Source organism: Malaya genurostris, chromosome 1 (assembly GCF_030247185.1).
Source record: "Malaya genurostris strain Urasoe2022 chromosome 1, Malgen_1.1, whole genome shotgun sequence".
NCBI lineage: Eukaryota > Metazoa > Arthropoda > Insecta > Diptera > Culicidae > Malaya > Malaya genurostris.
In genome coordinates, this window is record NC_080570.1 from 37,277,833 (window position 1) to 37,302,822 (window position 24,990).

General features: G+C 37.7%; 1 protein-coding gene across 1 annotated transcript in view; it reads left to right on the forward strand.

Annotated features, from left to right (window-relative positions):
* LOC131437376 (CCR4-NOT transcription complex subunit 6-like) overlaps positions 1 to 20,775 on the forward strand; it is a 287,533-nt gene extending 266,758 nt beyond the window's left edge. The window contains exons 5-7 of the mRNA XM_058606677.1: positions 9,654 to 9,760; positions 9,837 to 10,042; positions 10,114 to 20,775. Of these exons, the coding sequence (XP_058462660.1) occupies positions 9,654 to 9,760; positions 9,837 to 10,042; positions 10,114 to 10,894 (1,094 nt within the window). The 3' untranslated portion in view covers positions 10,895 to 20,775. The remainder of the gene's footprint in view (positions 1 to 9,653; positions 9,761 to 9,836; positions 10,043 to 10,113) is intronic.
* Positions 20,776 to 24,990: the final 4,215 nt, after the last annotated feature.

Consider the following 24,990-nt stretch of genomic DNA (forward strand, 5'->3'; position numbering starts at 1 on the left):
GCTTTTGCATCTCCCCCACCACCATAAAAGCTGTTCCCAGCTCGTGTGTGTTGCCGCAGCTCTGGTATATGGTGTGGTTCCCGCGAAAGACCCGCACCGTAGACCCCTTCCAACACACCTCCTGCAGCGCTACGATGTCGAACTTGCGGTCTTTCACTATATCGGATAGTATACGCGTGCTTCCGATGAAGTTGAGAGACTTACAGTTCCACGTACCGAGTTTCCAATCTCTTGTCCGTTTTCGTCGCAAAGGTCTGAGCCGATTAGATCCATCCGAATTTTCTTGTTGAACTTCCTGAGCAAGCTCTTTTTATGGGCGGCTAGCTAGGCCTGCGCCAACCTTGCAGTAACGCTGAAGGACCGCGAGAAGAGAGAGATTTGGGCCAGGTGCATATTGAAAGGCGGCTCCAACTCGCCTTGTCAGGGCCAACTGCTTTAGGTCTTGTGGTTTTTTAGGCCTAGAACGTGTAGGGCCCACTACCTCGTCCTACCCACACCTGCAGTCAGCCCCCGCTACATGGTTCGGGTCGCGAGTCACAACGAGTTGCTATCGCGACTAAGCATTATCCACCACCTATGACCCGCCCGGTTGCTTGCAGCTCAGCTTCCCTCATAGTGCTCCTCCTCCACCACAGGGCCCGGGGAAACGACTATATAGGCCTCCCGACAAAACTGCTCGAAAAATTATTTGAAAACACATTGAAGAGCGAAGACAGAATTCACCATTCTCATAAAATGCTCGAAAAACAATTTGGAAACATTGAAGAGTAAAGGAGAAATTAACACAATTAAAAAATTACTGCTTGGAAAAAATGGTTAAACAACCGCTCGGAGAACTGCTTGAAACGCGCTTAAAAAACTGCTTGAATAGCCCTTTGGACAAAACTGCTTGAAAAATTATTTGAAAACACGCATTGAAGAGTGAAGGCGAAATTAACACAATGAAAAATTTGAAGCTAAAAAAACTGTTCAAAAACCACTCGAAGAACTGCTCGAAAAGCTTTCTGCCAAAAGCACGAAACCACTGCTCATAAATCGCTCAGCGAGCTATTCGAAATTTCTTTGAATGACTGCTGGACAAAACTGAATGAAAATTTTATTTTTAACCCATTAAAGAGCGAAGGTAAAATTAACACAATGAATAATTTGCTCCTAGAAAAAATAACCGCTCAAAAAACTGCTCGAAGAACTGTTCGTAATTTGCTTAAAAGGCTCATCCAAAATTTAAAGCTCGAAAAAACTGATCAAAAACCCGTAATACAATTAAGGGAATTTTTTGTTCGAAAATGCAGAACGGAATTCGGATGAAACTGATTGTTTTTCGGTGAAGCTTGAGCAATTATTTGAAATCACAAATTGAAGAGCAAAGGCGAAATTTTTCACAATGAAAAACTAAGCACTGCTCATAAATCGCTAGGCCAGCTGTTTGAAATTTCTATGAATGACTGCTCGACAAAACTCATCGATTTTTTTAAACACATTAAAGAGCGAATGTAAAATTATCACAATGAAAAATTTGAAACTCGAAAAAAACTGCTGTTCGTAATTTTCTTGAAAGAGTGCTTGAAAAACTTTTCGACAAAACTGCTCGAAAAATTAATTGAAAACCTACAATAAAGAATAAAGACGCAGCTAACACAATCAAAAATTTAAAGCTCAAAAAAACTGATCAAAAACCCGTAACACAATTAATGGGATTTTTTTTTCTAAAATGCAGAGTGGAATTCTGATAGAAATTATCGCCTTTCGGAGAAGCGAACGGTGGATAAAATAAATCTGCAGGAGGTCCACCCTTTGACTGCTCGAAAAGCTTTTCGACAAAACTGCTCGAAAAAATATTCGAAAACATTTACATTATGAAAAACTTCAAGCGCGATAAAACTGTTCATAAATCGTTTGGCGAGCTTCTCGAAATTTCTTTGAATGACTGCTCGACAAAACTGATCGATTTTTTTAACACTTTAAAGAGCGAAGGCAACATTAACACAATAAAAAATTCCCAACTCGAAAAAATAACTGCTCAAAAAACTACTTGAAGAATTGTTCATAATTTGATTGAAAGACTGCTTAAAAAGATTTCCAACAAAACTGTTTGAAAACATATTTGAACAGCAATCAACACAATCAAAAAGTAGAAGCTCGAAAAAAACGCATTAAAACCATTTAACATAATCAATGAAATTTTTTTCGAAAATGCGGTATTCTGATGAAAATTATTGCCTTTCGGTGAAGCGAACGCTGGATAAAATAAATCTGCAGAAGTTTCATTCTCCTACTGCTCTAAAAAACCGCTCGTAAAACTGCTTGAATTAACTGCTAAATGAAAAAAAAAATTTCCTACAACGCCATAAAATGCAGTCTTTTTTAAAATTCAAATAAGAATGTTAGACTCCAGATTTGAATGCAAATATGGACCACACCAACTACAAAAACATAATACACTGAAAATAATTTGCACGCTACCATCATAGGCAAACATTTGAACTATCACTGCTTGTAGAACACATGCAATTCATGAGAAAATACACTTCACTCATAAAATGAAGGCGAAAATATTTTTGGGTAGCTAATTTCCCGTTTCGGACCACTGCGTGCACTGTATGTGCAATTGCAATTGCACACTCAAATAAAAATTCACGTTCGATTCACTTGAAAAAATCACGTAGAATGGTTTCAAATGTCAAATTGAATATTTTACGTGACGAAAATGAATGTTATACCATCATCCCCTAAAATGAATAGAGTCATCACATAAGGTTTACGTGAATTGACCAAACGTCAAACAATCTACGTGAATTTCCAGTGTGAAAAACTCGATTTTTAAAATGGCGAGCAGTGGCCCTCGAAGTGTAAGTAGTGTAAATATTTGCGAGAAATGTTATTTAATTACAATTTTTTACTCCATCGACCGGAGCATTCCAGTATGAAAGTTTCCATGTGTTCAACTGGACCGAGTGCCTGCGTGAGTCCGGAAGTTTACCCGCTCCTGCCGAATGCTTCAAACAGGCCGTCGGTATGAAGCTAGAGACACTGGAACCATGTAATGCGACTTCAACCTGCATCGGTAGTGTTGTGGGAGTTCTTGGATCTCGAATTCGGCTTCGGTTGGATGGCAGTGACAACATAAACGATTTCTGTAGGCTTGTCGATTTGAGATACCACGACGTTATTAGTTGCTTTTTAAGCCATTGGAATTATATGACAATTTTCAGAAATAAATGTTTTATATCAAAATCTGGAATCTCCCTTTTGACTTCAACCAATATATAAAATAGTAATTTTCTGGTATCTAAATTTGATATGAACTGATAGATAAATGTGATATGAACAGTACATTACATTTTACCTATGAAACACGTAACTTTTACTGGATTATGCATTAAAAGCTTTTAAATGCCAATCCATTAAAACCTACGTGAAAAGTAGGGTGTAAAATATTCACATAACTTTTCACGTAACTATAATATGACTAGCTGACCCGTCGAGCTTCGTCTCGCCCAAAAATCAAAAAATCATTGTTCGAATCTATGTGTTCGGAGAGCAGAATTGTCAACGACTAAGTGGTTAACGTTTCTCTCCAATCAAGTTTCTAGTCCAGCTATTAAGTATCGAGAAAGTTTTCACAGAACTTGTTCTGTGTTCAAGTTGCCAAAAAGTGCCACGCGTACTTTAGAGCTCTAATAAAGTGGATATTTTCAGGTACTAAGGAACTTTTGGTGGCTTGCAGAGATGACATACATTTTAAGTTGGTTTTGATCTTAGAAATTTGAACATGCTTCTCAGCAAGGATGGCTTTTATCGTATCAAAGAACGCTCTCTAGCAATTCTTCACACGATTTAATCAGTACCATCAAAGAGAGACGGATATCATCACAGCAACTAAAAACACGTTGATTCATTTGACATAAAATGGACACCATTGCGAGAGCGAAGTTCTCTCGATGACCCATCTCAGCATCACGGGTTAGCACGCTGCTGTGGGGATTCGCTCCAAAGCAACCAACGGTAGCTCATTCTCGTTTTGCAATCCGATAGTATACGGGCAGTGGATAATTGCGATAGAATCATTTTACTATTGCCGTTTATTCTAACTATGTGCATATAAGCTTTGTATAAGTTGTGCCTATAAAAATGACTGGGAATGCTCCACACAAGGGTTTTGAAATATTGTAACCTAGTATGAGAATCATCAAGTCGAATCATCGATTCGATTTTCTGCGATAATTGTCAACTTGCGACTCTCTCTTGGTAAATTCCACACAGCGCCGAGTATTGCAAAACTGTATCTATTGTGGTAAGGGTCGTGAAATACTCAGAGTATGAGGTGGAGCGAAGAAATGTAGAAAAACTCTCTCGCGGTTCTTGCGAGTTCATGTACCAGATTGACGATGTTGTATACAATGTAGAGAAATATCGAGCCGCTCTCTACCAAATTATCGGCAATCACCAATACTGCTTCTCAAAATATGAAATAGTCTCAATCCATCTTGAATATTAATATCTAATTACCACTTATTATGTGCATATGAAAGCAAAATGCAAGAAAAATCTTAGTTCGACCTTCGCGCCTCTACAGTAAAATCTTTTCATTGATTCACAATGACCAATGGTATTCATCTGACTTCATTACACAGAATCCAACTGGAGAACGATATCAGAACTTTTCGTTCCGCCTACAGCGGTATTTTTAGAACAGTCATATGGATTCCGCCAGTCATTTATGTCGTTATCGCTTGATGCCATACCTAACCCAGTTTCCACCCTAACTGCTGTTTTTTATATCGGGTTTGCTCACACCCCCGTTGCTAGGTATGAACCCAACTCAGTTTCGGGAAAAGTGTTTGCTTGATGAAACTACCCTGAGTCAGTTCTAGTTTCACCAAGTGAAAACGACATTAGTAACCAATAATTTTGATACCCAATTAAACACCTGGCTCGAAATGACGAATTACATAGATCAAGTATCCATGTGAAATCTCCACACAAAACAACTCGTAGCGCGCCAAACATCAATCGGATTTTTCCTACTTTTCCAGCAAATTTTTCTATGGCTTCAATGAACCGTTTTCGAGTATGTGTCGCGTATTCAATACTTTCTCTGATGAAATTGATTTCAATTTATCTAGTAACGCCATTAAAACCCGTTTTCTCCAAATCTTTTCCCGCCAGTTTATTTAGAATAATTAGTCAATATCAATAGTTGTTAGTAACTTTGAAGTTTACCTAAGGGTAATTAAAGATTCCGTTATGTATCATTTGGTCAAATGTTATCTGTTGATACAAAAGATGAGAAGGTTTTATGCCTGTTGGAGAAGGAGAACCAAAATCTCAGCTCCAGCAGGCTTTTCCCTTGCTCCTAAACAAACAAATAAACAAAATATAAATACTTTAAATTGATCCCACAAATTTCCAAAAGCAGTCCTCGGGGATTGTTGTTTGTCATTGGATGTTAAGATTTACTTGTACTGAAGACGTTTAAAAATTTAATAGCAGATCCTTAGGGATTATCGAAAGTAATAATTTGATTTTGAACGGTTGTCCATAACCTGCTTCACGGCTAGTGATATTACTTAGTCGTGTTTGATGGATGTTCGTAGCATGATAATGACACGATGAATTTTCGAATAACGAATTAGCGATAAAATGAAAAATTCTTGGACATTCGAAAGTTCAAATTACCCTTTTATTAAATATTGTGTCCATGGATTCGTTCAAGAATTGTATCAAAAGGCCTCTCATTCGTCGAGCCACCACACCGTTTTGCTTAGTATTCAGTCCTGAGAATCAATATGAGGAGTGATTATACCAGTATTTTTCTTATCGTTAAAGTCAATGTATAAAACAGCAGATCTCACAACTAATGGTTCTTACATGCCACGATTTCTCCTTCAGGTATGATTTTCACGATTCGCATATGGTAATTCGTCAAGTAATCCAAAGTTCGGAAAATGAAATGATTTGGCTTAAGCAGCTTACAAATGTCATGAATAGCATCCTAAGCAGACCATTTTGAAGTAAACCACTCTAGGAAACTTACCCGAATCGGCTGAACAAACTTCAGCATGCTAAATGCCAGGAAAATATTTTCATCTGAACTCATTATTTCAATTGCAGAATCCTATCATTAATACGTAAAAAAATCGTTATATAATTTGATTTGTTCAACTCACGCCCACGATGGCCAACATTATTCATATAACTACATCTACTGGTAAATGACATTAGAACTTGTGCTTCTGTTTACGGTATAGCTAAAACAGTCATTTGGCAAGTAATGATTTTGATACCCACGATAAGCACGTGTTTCCAAATGACGAATCAATCATGCATATAAATTCTCCACCCAAATCTACTCGTTGCGCGCCAAAAGATTCTTTCAACGATCTAGTATTCCTTTCTTGGACGGCCAAACACTTATGCAACTCGTTATGCGCCAAACACCTATCAATGATCTAGCAATCATTGGCGACTTTTTCAGTGGAAAATTCCATTGTCCATACAAAATAACTTTATTGGTTTTTCCCACTTTTCCGGTAAGTTTTCCTAATTTTTTTGATGTACGAACCCGGTGGGGGTAAAAACTGATCAAACAAAAAAAAATCATCTCAATCCGTCCATCCGTTTTTACGTGATGCGATTACAAAGAATGATCTCTGCATTTTTATATATAGACTAGCTGACCCGTCGAACTTCGTCTCGCCTGAAATTATTTTTTTAAATTTGTGTTTTCGGACAGCAGAGTTGTCAAACGTTAATGTTTCTTTCCATTATTTTACTGATTACTTGGCCTTCAATAAACGAATTACGACAAATTCATATCCAACACATTAACTTCGTCCCGAAGCAGAAATATCATCAAGAATTATTGTGGATATGTTCAATGCTTTTGTTACGCAAAAACTAAACAAATGCACCAATTGCCATCTCATCCTTCGAGTCAGTGTATTGAACAGAGATTGTAGATCTCTCTCAAACTAAAAATTTTACATGTGGGATGATGGATTGGATTGAATCATATCTGACTGGTCGTAGTACTCCATCGTTCATCGTTCCTCAGGGAAGCCATCTAGGACCATTCATATTTCTGCTATATCTAAATGATCTGAATTTCGCATTGCAATGCATGAAGCTATCATTCGCCGACGATTTCAAGCTGTTTCATCTCATCCAATATCTGAAAGACTCAAATTTCTTGCAGTCACAGTTGGATGTATTTTCTAACTGGTGCAACGTCAACAGAATGGTTATTGACGCCTTCAAATGCTTCGTTCTCTTGTAAACGAACCACGATCATGTATGATTACACTATTTCGCAAGCTTTACTAAAACGGAAGACATCAATTAAGGATCTAGGAGTGTTATTGGATTCAAAACTTAGTTTCAAAGATCACATAGAATATACCCTCTCTAAAGCATTAAAGATGCTAGGATTCATCTTTCGCATCTCAAAAAATTTCAATAACATATACTGCCTGAAATCGTTATATTGCGCTCTAGCTCTCGAGTATGCTGTTGTTGTTTGGGCACCATATTATCAAACAGATAAGCTACGCATTGAAACTGTTCAGTGCAAGTTCATTCGTTTTGCTTTGCGTCGCCTGCTCTGGAGAGATCCATTGAATCTTCCAAGCTACGAAAATCGTTGTAGGCTCATACACTTCGATTTGCTATCTGTCCGCCGTGATACACAGAAAGCGTTGTTTCGTTGCGGACCTCATCCAATCTCGAATTGATAGTGTAGATCTCCTACAACAGCTAAGTTTTGACATTCTTCGGCGTAATTTGCGGTTTAATCCCTTTCTCAGAATTCCTCGTGCTAGAACTAACTTTGGTTTCATTGAACCGTTTTCGAGTATATGTCGCGTATTTAATACTTGCTCTGATGGATTTAATTTCAATTTATCTCGTAACGCCATTAAAACCCGTTTTCTCCTAATCTTTTCCCGCTAGTTTTATTAGGATAATTAGTCAATATGAATAGTTGTTAGTTAGCTTTGTAGTTTAAATAAGGGTAATTAATGATTTCGTTATGTATCATTTACACAAATGTTATCTGTTGATACAAAAGATGAGAAGGTTTTATGCCTGCTGGAGAAGTAGAACCAAAATCTCAGCTCCAGCAGGCTTTTCCCTTGCTCCTAAATAAACAACAAATTAACAGATGGATGAAAAAGAGATGACCAAGATAAATACTTTAAATTTACCCCACAAATTTCCAAAAGCAGCCCTCGAGGATTGTTGTTTGTCATTGAATGTTAAGACTTTTTTGTACTGAAGACGTTTAAAAATTGAATAGCAAATTCTTAGAGATTATCGAAAGAAATAAACTAATTTTGAACGGTTGTCCATAACCTGCTTCACCGCTAGTGATATTATTTAGTCGTGTTTGATGAATGTTCGTAGCATGATAATGACAGGATCTATTTTCGATTAACGAATTAGCGATAAAATGAAAAATACTTGGACTTTCGAAAGTTCGAATTACCCTTTTATTAAATATTGTCCATTAACTTTGACATGAACGCTATATTCGTTCAAGAATTGTATCAAAAGGCCTCTCATTCGTCGAGCCACCACATCGGTTTGCTTAGTATTCAGTCCTGAGAATCAATATTCTGTTCTAGCGGAGTGAACATTAGGAGTGATTATACAAGTATTCTTCTTATCGTTAAAGCCAATGTATAAAACAGCAGATCTCACAACTAATGGTTCTTACATGCCACGATTTCTCCTTCAGATATGATATTCACGATTCCCATATGGTAATTCGTCAAATAATCCAAAGCTCGGAAAATGAAATGATTTGACTTAAGCAGCTTACAAATGTCATGAATACCATCCGTTTTGAAGTAAACCACTCTTGAAAACTCACCCGAATCGACTGAACAAACTTCAGCATGCTAAATGCAAGAAAAATATTTTCATCTGAACTCATTATTTCAACAGCAGAATCCTATCATTGATACGTAAAAAAATCGTTACATAATTTGATTTGTTCAACTCACGGCCACGATGGCCAACATAATTCATCTAACTACATCTACTGGTAAATGACATTAGAATTTGTGCTTCTGTTTACGGTATAGCTAAAACAGTCATTTGGCAAGTAATGATTTTGATACCCTATTAAGCACGTGTTTCCAAATGACGAATCAATCATGCATGTAAAATCTCCACCCAAATCTACTCGTTGCGCGCCAAACGATTTTCCAAAGATCTAGTATTCTTTTCTTCAACGGCGAAATACTGAGCATCTCCTTGCGCGCCAAACATCAATTGTAGATCTAGCAATCATTGGCGACTTTTGCAGTGGAAAATTCCATTGTCCATACAAAATAACTTTATTGGTTTTTCCCACTTTTCCGGTAAGTTTTCCTAATTTTTTTGTTGTACGAACCCGGTGGGGGTAAAAACAGATCAAACAAAAAGAAAAGCATCTCAATCCGTCCATCCGTTCTTACGTGATGCGATTACAAAGAATGATCTCTGCATTTTTATATATATAGATATATAGATTATTATTTTGAGTGCATGGCTCTTTTTCGTGTGAGTCGGTTGCCATGGAAATTTTCCGAAACTTCAAATATTATCTTTTATTGTTTTGTTGTGCCATCATTGTTCAAAAAGACCTTTTTTTTGTTGTTCCCTTAAAGGCATATTCACCGTCATGTGCTACAACGTACTCTGCGACAAGTATGCCACCAGGCAGATGTACGGCTACTGTCCCAGCTGGGCCCTAGGCTGGGAATATCGGAAAAAGGTAAGGGTTTCGTGTTCTACAACCGTCCGAATGATTTTGTCTAGTAACACTTTTTCTTCTTTTTCATCATCCTCAGGCAATTCTGGACGAAATTCGACACTACTCGGCCGACATCATCAGCCTGCAGGAAGTGGAGACGGATCAGTTTTTCAACTTCTTCAAACCGGAATTGAAGAACGACGGCTACGAGGGCATTTTTTCGCCCAAGTCACGCGCCAAAACCATGTCCGAGCTGGACCGAAAGTACGTGGACGGTTGTGCGATTTTCTTTCGGTCGTCCAAGTGAGTGTTTTTTTTTTGTTTTGCTTTTTACGAACCGAACCGAATAGCCAATTTTCTATTTTTTTTCTCAGGTTCTCGCTTATCAAAGAACATTTGGTTGAGTTCAATCAGCTGGCGATGGCCAACTCGGAAGGTTCCGACAACATGCTGAACCGAGTGATGCCGAAGGATAACATCGGTCTGGCGGCACTGCTGAAGGTGAAGGAAAGTGCATGGGAAGGTGTTCCGCCTGAGCAGGCCTCAGTTTCACAGCCCATACTGGTGTGTACGGCGCACATCCACTGGGATCCGGAGTTCTGCGACGTCAAGCTCATCCAGACGATGATGCTGAGCAACGAGCTGAAGACGATACTGGACGAGGCGGGTCACAGTTTCCGGCCGGGGCATAAGTTTGACGTGAACAATGTGCAACTGGTGCTGTGCGGTGATTTCAACTCGCTGCCGGACTCCGGTGTGATCGAGTTTCTCAGTGCCGGGCGTGTATCAATGGACCATCAAGATTTCAAGGAGCTGGGCTACAAATCCTGCCTGCAGCGTATATCAAATTGTGATACACCAAATGAATTTACTCATTCCTTTAAGCTAGCGTCGGCGTACAGTGAAGATATAATGCCATATACAAATTATACATTCGATTTTAAAGGTATTATTGATTATATATTTTACTCGAAGCAAGGTATGATTCCGCTGGGGCTGCTCGGGCCGATATCGGCCGACTGGCTGCGGGAGAACAAGGTCGTTGGCTGTCCCCATCCGCACATACCATCGGACCACTTTCCACTGCTGGTGGAACTAGAGCTAATACACCTGTCTAGCACTCAGCCCCCGAACGGTCTGATCGGTCGGAGGTAGCAATAAAACACACGCCAGACAAACAGCAGAACAGCTAAGAGACAAGATCAAGAACCATAAAAACTACAAAACCACACAACGCGTGTAAACAACCGTAATCATCACCATGGACGATAGCAGCAAACCAACAGAGGAAGACTTAGTAGCTTAGAAGAACCGAACCACGAAATGAAACGACAGCTCCTACCGGCGTAAAAAAGGCTCAACAAAATCACCATTTCTTAGTGTAGACGGCAGCAGCAGCAGTAGTAGTCGCGACCAGTTTCCTAGTTGGTTTCGCATTCTGTCCAAAAAACCGCCAAAGCCCCAGGCCAGTAATGTAGCACATCGATACCAAAATCGACCTTGACGACTCTAATCACTACACAAGCATGACGTCGACGGGCATCACCAGACAAAAAAGAGAGAGTTGATAGGGAGAGGGAGAAAGAGAGTGGTAAACCCTTTTCATCCCTCAACCAAGGCAAGTCTTACTTTAATCAAGTAAACTAGAAATGGGGCAACTCGCGTACAGTCGCAGCCGAGGCAGCAGCAGCAGCAACAGTGAGAACTACTATCAAAAGCCAAATAACAAAACAAAAACTTAGGATTTTAGTAGCAATCCGGATTCCCACCCCGTTTACAGAAAACCCAAGAATAATCATGAAACTAATGTTACAACACAGATGAAGAAGAAGAAGAAGAGAGAGGTTCGAATCTCAGTTAGACGAAGGTAAACAGCAAAAAAAACTATCGATGAGAGTGTGTTTTTTGAGACAGGATGGCATGGAAAATGAATTGTTTAGGAAACCAAAAAGTGCAACTAATAGACACCCTACTAGAAACATAATTCATTTTGTATTGTTTTTCCACCACCACCCCCAATTTTCGAGACGAACTCGTCTCTCTAATGTTGTGATATTTTTTAATTTAGTTTTTGTTTTTTTAATTTTAAATTATACTACTGCAACTACGAAGAAGAGGAACAACAATGAAACAAATCGATTTTAGACTCGAAATAGCCTTAGATATTACCTACCACACACACACACACACGCACGCAACAAAGCAGTTGTCACCAGAATGTGCTTCCTAATATTTTTTTTTACTCAAAACCCTGGTGGTGATGATTAATATTGTGACACACAGCACGCACCGGTTCAATTCAATTCAATTCGTCTCTCTCTCTATCTCTCTCTCTCACATTCTCTTGTTGTTTCTGTCGCATGCCAACCAAGTTCAACCGGCAACTCCGAGTTCTCAGGGCAAAGCTTTGCGCAGTTCGTTTAAGAGTAAAATAATCCAAAAACTAACACCACCACCACCACCACAGAATATGGAGCAGTGCTTTAATAGATTCTCGTTTTTTTTTCTTTTCGTCGCGTTTAAGATGGCGTTTAAGCAAAGTATATCTAGCCTATAGCTTGTAAGATTGTAATTGTAAACAAACACAAACTAGAACGAACTGAAGCTGAAACAAAAACAAACAAAAAACTACTAATCATCGAAAGGATATCACTTCGAGCGGAAAAATTGAAAATTAAAACCAAAAAAAAAGCAATCAAAACAAAGCCGTTTTTTTCAATGAAATAATACTCTAAAAGAGGTTAGTTGATCATAGAACCTCAGATAATAATTGAGAAAATGGCCAACGGCGTCAAAATTTCAAACTATTATGTCCGTATCCGGAGCAAAACTGGAATTCAACTTTTACCTTAACTACCGACAAATCGTTTGCTGGCGATCAGTGAAGTTCTTGAGATAGTTACTCATTTCGGGTACATCGCTTGAAAACGTTCAGACAAACATTCATTTGGACAGTGTTGGTGATTGCCGAAAATTTGACAGAAGCTGCTCGATTTTTATCAATATTGTATACAACATTTTCAATCCGGTAGAAGATGCTACCAGAATTCGAGTCTCTCAATGCGCGAACCGCGAAAGAATTTTTCTACATTTCTTCGAGCCACTTCATACTCTGAGTATTTCACGGCCCTTAAAAAAAATAACAGTCTGATAACAGAATCGGATCGCGAAACGAGAATAAGCGAGAATCCCCACAGTAGCGAGCCAACCTTTAATTCTCAGACAGGTCATCGAGAGAAATTCGCTCTCGCACTGGTGGCTATTCTATGTTAAATGAACCATGTCGGTTTTTTGTTGCTGCGATGATATCCGTCTCTCTTTGATGGCACTTATTGAATCGTGTGAAGAGTTGCCAGTGAGCGTTCTTTGATACGATATAAAAGTCATCCTTGCATTTGGATCAGATGTTTTAAAGAAATCGTTTAGTTAAAAAATTTAACAACGTTTTTCAAGAACACTTACGTTTGGACAATTAATTTTTGCGGCTCTGTCATTGCCCATACTTGCATATCAGTCCTATATTTAGAATTACCAAGTTTAAAAAAAGATGCACACATATTTCGGAAATAATTTGCTTTTTTTCGCTACTAAGATGATCGATGTGTGATACATGGATTACATGAAAAACTTCTCTTCTGGAATGAAATATGGCATTTTTGTCATTTGTTTATATAAAATCTGTTACGCAACAAGATAACGAACGAAAAGATACTCGCTTACCGGTCCCATCTTAGCATGCTATGCTTCTCTTGGACGTGGCAAAATTTCAAGTTTAATTTTCATTCGTGTGAAACCTTTAATCGTTCGATAAAATTATTGTCGTTTTCACTAAACTGTGTTGATTTCGCACTTAGCAACGCGAGTTTGAGCAAAGCTGATATAAAAACCAGGTTCGAAACTGACTCGATTTTCAATTCAACAACGTTGAAACTAGGTTCGAAACTGGCTTCGAACAAACGGTTTGACAGCAGTTAGAGTGGAAACTGGGTTAGGTTTGGCATCAAGCGAAAACGACATAAGCTTGCGATATTATGTCCGCTTTTGAAACATTCAAATTGTGTTGTAAATACTCTTCCACGGAAGCCAGCTCGAACAGTGACAGATTTAAATGGAGTCGGCTGAGTCTGACTGAAAGTTTAATTACATCGTAAGGAAATTCAGAACATTAACACAATCGATACCTGAAATCCTGGATCACATAAATATCGTAAGAAGGCTTTCTTTTCCTGTACTTTATCCAAACTTCCTCCTCTTCTATCATCCTAATCATCCATAATATATTCTGCCATCTACTCTTTTCATTATTTTTTCGAGGAACATAATAAAATTCACCTTTCTCGTGTTTACGTTGATAAAAAAAGTTTCAATTCATTTCCAAGTATCCAAGTTTTAATTCATTTCCAAGTGTCAGTATGTAAGAATCAAAAATGTCCTTCTGGTAATTTTTATACTTTACAGATTCACGAGTAGTAACCTTTTTAGCTACCTACCGAAAAAATGCAGCAAACACTACTTCTAAAGACTGTCCCAGAAAGTATGGACGCACTTTGATTTCGCTGTAAATAATTCACAAGTGTTAGATATTCAAATTTTATTCGATATACTGATAATATTAGACTACAACAACAGAATATTATTCTCAACATTTGCTACTTAGCCATTGTAGACTAGCTGGCGCACCTTCTTGCGAACGTTCCTCATTAAATTCCGTACAGACTTCTTGACGACAAGTTTTGACACTTTTTTCCAATCTTTTTCGGACTGTTGAGTGGTTTCGGCTGCCGAGACATGTTTCCTAAGATGTACCTTCGTTAATGCCCAAAATACCTCAATTGGTCGAAGGTGTGGGCAATTTGGTGGATTCATGTCTTTTGGAACGAAAGTGACATTTTTGGTAGTATACCATTCTACCGTTGATTTCGAGTAGTGGCAAGAAGCAAGAACGGCCCAGAAGACAACAGGAACCTTGTGGCTTCGAATCATGGGTAGAAGTCGTTTTTGTAAACATTCCCTGATGTATATTTCGCTGTTCATTGAAGCAGTGGTGATGAATGGTTTCGAAATCTTACCGCAGCTACACATTGCTTGCCCGACCATAACTTTCTTACCAATTTTTCGACTTCAATCGATGTCTCAGACTGGTTTAACACTTGCCCTTCTCGCACCGCATACTATTGTGGTCCCGGCAAGGATTTGTAATCGAGTTTCACGTAGGTTTCGTCGTCCATGATTATGCAGTTCAAATTTCCAGCAAGAATCGTATTGTACAGCTTTCGAACCCTCGGCCTGATCGGTGCTTCTTGTTTCGGACTACGTTTGGGTTGTTTCTGCTTCTTATAGGTTCGAAGATTCAAACGTTCTTTAGCACGAAGAACATTTGATTTCGAAGTGCCCACTTTTTTGGCCACATGCCGAACTGAAACCTCCTTCTTTTGTTCGAACGCCTTCAGTATACGTTTATTCAACTGAGGGTTAGCAGGACCTTTTTTCGATCTGTTTTTCGGTTTACCCTCAATGGTGTTATCCTCACCGAACTTCCTGATTTCATTTCGCATGGCTTTTTCATTTACTCCTTCCATTTTTGCTATCTTTCTCAGTGACAGTCCGCGTTCTGTGCACAATTTATATACAATTTTTCGACATTGTTCTGCTGAAAGTCCACGCATTTCGAAACAAACTAATGAAAACGAATAAACAACTGCACAAGTGATTAGAGAAGAGTGTAAACAACAGGACGCAGCCATAAAAATTGACAGATTCTGAACCATTGCCAAATGGCAGCGGTTTTTGGTTGCGTCCATACTTTCTGGGACAGTCTTTATTAATACAAATTCAACTGTTTGTAGTATGTTGAGTTATGGTAGAAGAGCTGAATCTTTGCCTAAAGTTGTTGATTCGGAAGATGAAATTGTGAGTATAAATGGGAGCAATACGTTTGATTCTGAAGGAAGCTATTTTGGCGAGAAACTAAGATCAAAACGCAAAATATCCAAAAAGAAACATTGCTAACTATTGGTGCATTGGCCAGAAAAAAAAAAATTAATGCGACCTGTGCATTTTTTAAGTAAATAAAACATGCTTTTTAATGCGTGGGACAGCAAATTTGACTGAACTAACCCCAAACTATTTTTTGCGATTTCTGAAAGTAGGGTAAAAATAGCCGTTATCCGTCGGGCTGACTCAAAAGTGCCCCAAACTCATATGGGAGTGATATTTCCCTTGAGCGTTAAGGGATTAACTCGATTCATGGCTATTCACCGCCACTCGTGTGGCTGCAAAGTGCCCGCAGGTCGTCCTCAACTTGATCGATTAACTTTGTACGACAGCGAATTTGGCTCGATCGAAGCGTCCTGCGGAGTCCAAAGTAAGCACGACAAAAAATACAAGATGCGCCTCTGAATTGCTCTGCTGGTGTCATTATCGGCAGTCACTAGTCAGCCCAAGCACACGAACTCATTGACCATTTCGATTTCATCACCGCCAATCAGAACTTGTAATGGATGGATGGCTGACATTATCTTCTCTCGAGTCCCTGGCCTTCCATGTACTTTGTCTTTGACACATTGATGATGTACGTTTCTTCCACTTTATCAAAGTTCCGTGCAATAATATCAATATCATCAGTGAAACCAAGCAGCTGGACGGACTTTTGAAAAATCGTGCCACTCGTGTCTATTCCCGTCCTTTTTATTACTCTCTCCAAAATAATGTTGAATGGCAAACACGAAAGACCATCACTTTGCCGTATCGAGTCCTCTAAGAGTATCGAAGGAACTTGATCGATCCCGCAGAAGGTTTGATGTTACAGACGTTGGTGGAAGATTCTTACCACGACATCCAGTTTCGTCCAACGCACTAGAAGAAATGGACCGTCAGCTCGGGTACGAGAAAGGCAAGCATGCGTAAAGAGTTCTCCTAATTGTTTCCGAAAGTTTGAGGAAACTTAACTTTGAATTATTTATGGTTATCTCGCAATTTAGAAAAAAATAATCGCAAACTGCTGAAGGCATTTAAAAGGAATTATGTTGCTACGTGGCAAAATATATCCTTCAATTTAAGATCTCCATACGCAGATTGAACCATGTATGGAGAACCAGAAACCCGGATACGTGGTGCGTCAATGTGGGACAGTTAGTTCATACAATTCATACGGATGATATTCAGCACATTCTGAATACTGCAGCAATGCTTTGAAAAATGCGGTAGACATTTTGACGATTTCAGTTTCAAATCTGGTAAAAATGCTTTTGTCTGAGCGCAAGTTTGCAAGCTTCGCCATTAGCCCATTCAATTCCAGTAATACCAGAATGGCTGGGATTTGATATGCGATAACTAGTTTCGACCGTGAATATTTCAAACTGAGTGCCTTTAAAACTGTCGTAAGTGTTGCGACAAAATTAAATTCGTTTACCACCGGATCTCTGCTGAAGTGACGATCCCCCCCTCCCCACAGAATCGCGTAGATTTCTGCTTGAAAAACAGTACAGTATCCACCAAGTGAATGAGACTGTTCTAGTCTCATTGCATGATAGTAGATACTAGCAGTAGTATGACCATGATTGTAACGACCGTCGCTATATGGCCGTTCTGTATTCTGAATGGCTATGATTACGGTGGCATCTCATCGGATCTATTTAACAGTACAATACTAATGTTAAACTTAGTTTTCCCGGAAAAAATCGAAAGAAATTATTTTTTTGATAAACTAATTTTGCATCAAATTTCTACCAGTTCCATCATGTTTCGGCGTCCCCTCGGCTCACCCTCCCTACGGCACTGCGTAGAAGTGATATTCTTTTTGCGATTCCAGGAGAAAAAAACAACAACAAAAGCCAATGTGAAACACAAAAAAAATGGAAACAAGAACTCCCAAAAAGAATAAAAAAAACAAGAAAACTCATTGTGATTCTAGAACACGTTTTGAAAACCACGTGAAGCTGTTGAATACAGCTGTTGTTATCAGTAGCATTTACTAAGAAGAATGAAAAGAGGAAAAAGACGAACAAAAAAAACAACCCCCCACACACAACAAATGTTAACCATTAAGATCAAACAAGCATCAACAAGTAAATGGACAGTACAAAACATAGTCGAGGTTTAACCGGCCGATATAACAACTACTATTATACCAGCAAACAAATCACGAGTGGCTTCTCACAACTGGCAGATTTTGTGTGTGTGCACGCATTGCAAAAAAAAAACAAAACAAACGAAAAAAAAATCAACAATTGCAATCAACAAGAGCACCATCGAGAAAACCAAAAAAAAAACGAAACTATTTTAAACTATTTCCCTGTGTTTTTGTTTTTATTCACGCAAGCAATGCTGATAAAGAAATAATAAGACCGAACAGAAATTGTAGATACCGAGTTGTTGTTCCTATTGCGTCATGGTTGGTGACTTCTTCAACGGCTCTCTGATCTCTCTACCTACCGAAAAGAAAAAGAGTTTACTTTTTTTTTGTTAAGTTATGAGGTACTAGATTGCATTTTTTATAAATAACTGTGATCTATGGATCTAGTACTATACGACGGATTTAAATGCAGCTGCACGCATAGTCGTGCCAAAGTTCTACTGTTTGCTTAGTCAGTAAGCTCTTTTCATTCACTACCTACAGCTGGTAGCAAATTATTTGTTTTTTGCAAACATCTAGTACCTTCCTACGTTGGAAGTGGAAATAAATCGCTTTAATACACACGGCCTTTACACACCAGTCAATGTTGCTGTCAAAATCGTTTCATTACCGTCTTCAATGCCAAAATTCGTCCAAACTCAAGAATGGGTAACACGCCACTCAATTTCATAAAAATGTACTTTACTCATCTGTGACTAGAAAGAATGGCAATTTTATTGAAATAAATCAAACAAAGTTAGACCTTACTCAACTTTAAGTAGCTCTTTTTAAGCGTGTGTGCTCCTGAATTGACAACAATAATGACACGTGGGTAAGGTCCGCTAATCGCTTGTAGTGCAAGAGCTAAAGTCGCACAGTAGGCCACTTTTTTGTCACAGCAGCTGATAAATGTCAAACTCTGTCAGTCAGTTCTATGTGAATAGAAGAAAATAAAAACAGATATACAACCACAATGGACTTATCATCGTACCTGTATTTCCATCATCTTTTCTAAGTAATAAATGAAATTTAATACATTTGATGAGACAGAGACATAATGATGAGAAAAAGAGGTGGAAGGTATAAATTAGAATAATATGGTTGGTCTGTAGAAGACTAACCCCCCGTTAGCATTGAAAAAAGTCATCCATCGTCGCATTAAATTCGTGTTCGCTTGACAACAGCAGCCACATGCACTCACACTCACTCACATACACGCATACTACCAAACAATACCAGCTTTGATTGTCAATATTCAAATGTCGGGCTTCGAGTACTAATCATTTTTTTTTTGCTTTCAAAATATCAAAACGATTACAAATTCGGTCGCTTCCCCAAGAACAATCCACATGCTTATTTTCCTCTCGTGAATTGCTGTAGTGCAACGTAAAAAAAATTAGCAATTTGCAAACGGAGGTAATCATTGTACAAGTACTGCAACAATTTTCTTGGCTGCCAACATTTCGAACGAAACGCATAAACCAACGTTCATCAAACGCACCAGAACAAAAAAAAACAAAAAAACTCATTCGAGATAATGAGAGAAAAAAACATGAATTTCAAGACAATGAAAACAACAAATACAAATCATGTTAATCTTAAGTTTAGTAGTTATGCGAAATCTGCAAACAGAATGGCGTCAAATGTCAGACAGAGAGAGATGAACTAACACACACACACACTGTCGACACGCAGTAATAATCAACCAACTGAGATAGAAAAGGAAAACTATATTTTTAACCTATTGAACAGAATCCGTCTGTTCCTCGTCACTCGTACACACGCGTAAATACGCTTATAAACATTTGTGAAATCACACACACACACACCAGAATATTAAAATATTTAACTAATAGAACATATTTCCGTCGCACATGCAACCAGAATAACCTAAGAAGCAAAACAAAAAAAAAAGAAAGATAAATTAAACAAATAAATACAGTTTTGGGACCTCATATAGCAAAAGAAACAAAAACAAAACAAAAAGAATTGAACTCTATTGTAGAACCCTGCCTTCAGTTCACAATTAGCGGTCAGTGGAATCAGTCCGCTGTAAAAATCAAGTAAAAAAAGCAAATTCGTAATCCAAAGTAAAATGCCACAATGCCGCAATTGCAGCCAATTTTCTTCTGATTTGCCCCTGTTCAGAGGAGTGACTGACTGCAAAGGAGAGGGATGATGTTGGCAACAATTCGAAAACTGTCATCCGACTTGTTGACAATGTTTGACAGGTTGCGTTTGCCCGTCTGGAATGACACAGCTATCGTCACTCTCCTGACAGTCTGACTCTAGCTTCATTGTAATACAAAAAACAGAGGAGAAAAAAAACTATTGAATTGGTCTCAAGGAAGATTCCCTCATTCGAGGGTTTTTCCACCATATATGACAGAATGTTGATGAAAACAAACAAAAATATATGACATACGGCTAGGTATTTATTTCGAATCACCCCTCCCACGAACACACAGTCACACTTACATACATCCACACACACACACACACATGCACTCAAACACAAACATTCAGCAATAACGGGAAGCCGGAAAAAGGGTGAGATAGATGGGAAAGAAGGAACCGCAGTAGTAATAGTACAGTAGGACGTCGCAGCAGCAGGAGCCAGGAGAAGCCAGACAAACATTAGTTGCAATGATTTTAATTCGAGTCAAATATAATAAAAAACAAAAACGAATGGTGGAAAACAAGTAATCAAAAGAATCACTTTTTTTTAGGAGACATGAGTTTAAACTATGCTATTTTCGGCATGGGAAAGCGGAAGAATACATCGTTTACCTTGTGCAGTAAAGAAAATTTCTAGCAATGAAGAAAAGGGGTTTTAGAGCGGTGATAGATTGAAGGAACGGAAGGAATGATAACAAAAAAAAAGAAGTGAGACGGAAATTTCCTTTATCATAGAACAAACAAACAAACAAAAAATGAACTAAACGATGATACGAAAATAGGAGAAGTCAGACAAATAAAAGTAAAACAAATCAATATAAAAAAGTACTGTTATATTTTTACTCAGAAAGAAAACCGATCAACATGCTATCGTACTTTGCAACAGGAGTTTAACGAGGAAAAGTCATCTATCTTTTCCTGCGTTACTTTCTTATGTTATAGGCGTTACGAAGCGTTACATGCGTTTCTGTTTTGTAAGTTGAAGACGTTACGAAACGTTACATGTTTTACTTTTTTTGTAGGTTATAGGCGTTACAAAGCATTACTTTTTTGTAAGTTATAGGCGTTACGAAGCGTTACTTTTTTGTAGGGTAAAGGCGTTACGAAGCGTTACCTTTTTGTAAGTTATATATGTTACGAAGCGTTACATGCGTTATTGCTTTGTAGGTCAAAGACGTTACGAAACGTTACATGTGTTACTTTTTTGTAGGTTATAAACGTTACAAAGCGTTACTTTTTTATAAGTTATATACGTTACGAAGCGTTACTTTTTTGGTAGGTTATTGGTGTTACGAAGCGTTACATGCGTTACTTTTTTGTAGTTTATAGGCCTTACGAATGGTTACTTTTTTGTAAGTCAAAGGTGTAACGAAGCGTTAAATGCGTTACTTTTTTGTAGATTATAGGCGTTACGAAGCGTTATATGCTATACTTTTGTATAGGTTAAAGGCGTTACGAAGCCGTTCATGTGTTATTTTTTTGTAGGTTACAGGCGTTATGATGCGGTACGTTTTTTTTAAATTTCAAAGCGTTACATGCGTTACTTTTTGTAAATTAAAGGCGTTACATGCGTTACTTTTTTGTATGTTAAAGGCATTACGAAGCGTTACATGCGTTAGTTAAGCAAGATTCTGCAGATGGGAAAGATATCATACCACTGGATCCCGCATACTTATTTAGGCTAGAAAGATGAACGCAAGCGCACTTCGAGTACATGTTTGGCTGAATCCATTTTATAAGCTAGAGAACAATCAGTGATGTACCGTCGGGAAAATCCTTCCATCTCGATTTTTGGTTTTTGAGTTTTAACCGGGTTTTTTTCCCAAGATCTTGAAAATACCCAAAATTTTTGTTTTTTTGTCTTTTCGTTCCAAATTATAAACTTTCATAATTTTATTTCTAAATCTCACTTCTCTACATATTTTATACTGTTAAAATTTCACCACATGAAATTAGTTTGCATTGATTCTCTATACTAATAAAAACCGACACTTTGGATTTAAGTGTTTTACACTTAATCAAAGACATCATATTAACAAGATATCCTGCTCTCACATCTCCCGAACAAATCATTTGCAACATCCTTTTTTGCGAGCATGTCACCCTCAGGTGAGTCCGCATCGAATCTCATACATATAAGTAGTGGAGAGAAATGTCAAATTCGTGCGCGCCAAAATAGCAGGGCTGCGCACCCATACAATTGACACGATATGTTGAATGTGATGTCGTGCGATGGCGTTGCAAAACTGAAGATTGATTTCGCTCCAAGCTGACAGGGTCTGACTTAATTTAGCTGCTTTTGATTCGACACATCAATGGCAAGTGTAAATCACTTCAAACCTTTTCCAAATGAAATCACAATACATTCTATGGATAATTTATTTTCCATAAACTCAAAGAAGCGGATTATCTCACGGAAAGACCGAAATCAGCATTTTGTCGAAAAAATTAGTTGATTTTCTGATTTTAGTTAGTTATTTTTTGAGACAACTAAAAAAATCTTACTTTTGCTAATTTAAATTTTTTAATTCTAATTCCCTTAATAATAATGAAATATTTGTTGAAATGGCTATTTTTTTTAGTTGAATTCACAAATTAAACGTGCTGTCATTTCTTAGCTGAGGCACACTTCATTTCCATCCAAGTCATTTTTTAGTTGAATTAGAGAAATAATACGTTGTTTTCAACCAACATAAATGGTTGAATTGGCTTCTGCAATATGCAGTTTTATGGCGCACTGTCACCGAAAAAACGTTATCACCGTAATGACTACTAGCCACTAGATGGCACACCACTACCGAAAAAAATTTCTATATTGGCAGGTATAAATACGATGTTGTATTGGAGGAGAACGAAACATAAACTTCTTTTTGGAAATTTTTCTTCTGAATCGCTGTTTTCTTCATTCGACTTCGCGAAATCGACTGTCTCACTGAAAACTTTGAGCACTCGAAAATTAAAAACCGAATACAAGTAGTACACCGGACAGCGTAGCCCGGAAGGTTGGAAGATACAAAAAACATCATTTGACATGTACAATTAGAGTGCAATGTTCGAATCTCACTTCACTGTTCCGTGCAAAAACATTTTTACGCACAATCGCTTCAAATGGGCACAAATTCTGAATAAATACATTTTCCACTAAGAGTTCAAGTCATTTTTACATGCCGGTTTAGAAATTTATATATGGATATATCGTAACATATGCGAAAAAGAAAATTCAAGCAGTTTCAACAAGACTGTCCTTTTTAGCTTTTTAATGGAGTGTTTTGCTTTGACACTTCTCATGAGTTTTTGGCTAATAAACTTGTTAATAAAACCAATTTCATTTTTGTTTTCTTTGTGCTGTCCTTCAGTAATGATGGTGATAAATGAATAGAAACAAATTTTCTAATTTGTATAACAAAATTAGTTGTCAATGAGAATTTGTTGGATTGAAATATTGCTGGTTTATGTCCAGGATGTTCGCCAACTATACACATTCTCTAAAAATAAGAGTTTTTTTCAGCAACTGACTATACAAATTGTCAATAAACGCATCTATTTTTTCATTGGCATAAATAAATTTCAGTATGGTTGAAAATTTTGTACGTGTATCACATAACTGGAGTGATGTGTGCAAAGTTTTTGTATTTTGTGTCTTGATGGTATTAATGTTTTATAGTCGTTGAAATTGAACTTTTCAACTTGTTTTCAGTCAAGTCGAATCGTTATGTAAATGGACGTCTTGTATACGAAAAATTAGTCAATTATAGGCCGCGGGGAACCACATAAGCTCTTTTTGACGGGAGAAGTAGCAAGATATCTTAGTGCGGTAATCTAACAGGTATTGAGGTTTACGTCTTGACTCGGCTGTTGATATCGTTCTAGCTACTCATTCTTGTTCCGGGAAATACTTCACCGGATAGTGATCCAGATTCCTGGATCAGCAACTGCAACCAGTAATGCTTCTACACGGAACCACCCGCGATCCCATTTCAACCAGAATATTAGTTGATTTTCTGAATTCGAGTGGTTAAAATTTGGTACAACTAATCGATTGTTGTTTTAACTAAACTGTCATTTTTGTTTTTCGATTAGCAGAAACGATGGTTGAAACAACTAATTTAACTGTTTGAAAAAAAAAATGCTGTCAATTAGTGAGGACACATACCTTTCAATTTCAACAAATATTTTAGTTGAAATAACTGGTGTTGTTATTGAAACAAAAATCTGTTAGTTGAAGAATAAATCGGTTATTGGTTTTAGACATTGCAAATAGTTGGAATAAATTATCATTACGAAATCAGAACTGATCTGATCTCTCAGTGATTTTGATTTTTGTATGGTCATGATCATGTCAAGTCGAGATCAGTAAAGATCTAAATTAAAAAAAATACTTCTGATTCGATCGGAAAAGATTGTTGTAGAAAAACGTTTTTAATCAGCAAAAGTGCCCGGAAACCTTCAAACGGTTGAACTAAAGTTATGCACTCATAATTTTAGTCAATTTATATGAGCTTGGGTGCATCAACCGCTGGAAATTGGCATTTTTCGACGGCAATTCAAACGCGCCATTCAATTGCAGCGCGTTCTCTGTGTTTGAAACCCTTCGCTCCTGTTACTTTTATAAATTAAATTCATGTCAAAAAGCATTTTATTGCTAATGCATGAACATCATCATCGGTATCAAACAGCTGGAAGTAAAATAGTCTGCTGGAAGTAAATCAATGATCGAATTTGAAGCATAAAATTTTTGCGCATACCTGAAAGATTACGAGATGATCATTCATTAACATTCTCTAATTTGTCATCAAATCTTTTCCATCTTAAGCAAGGTTAACTTTATCACAACACCGCTGTTAGATAAACACTTGTTATCATAAATCGAATGAACACAATTTCAGCAAAGTCTTTAACCATCGATGTTGTTTTCGTTGACATTTTGAAGCGACGCGAACCGATTTCAACTAAAAAAGTT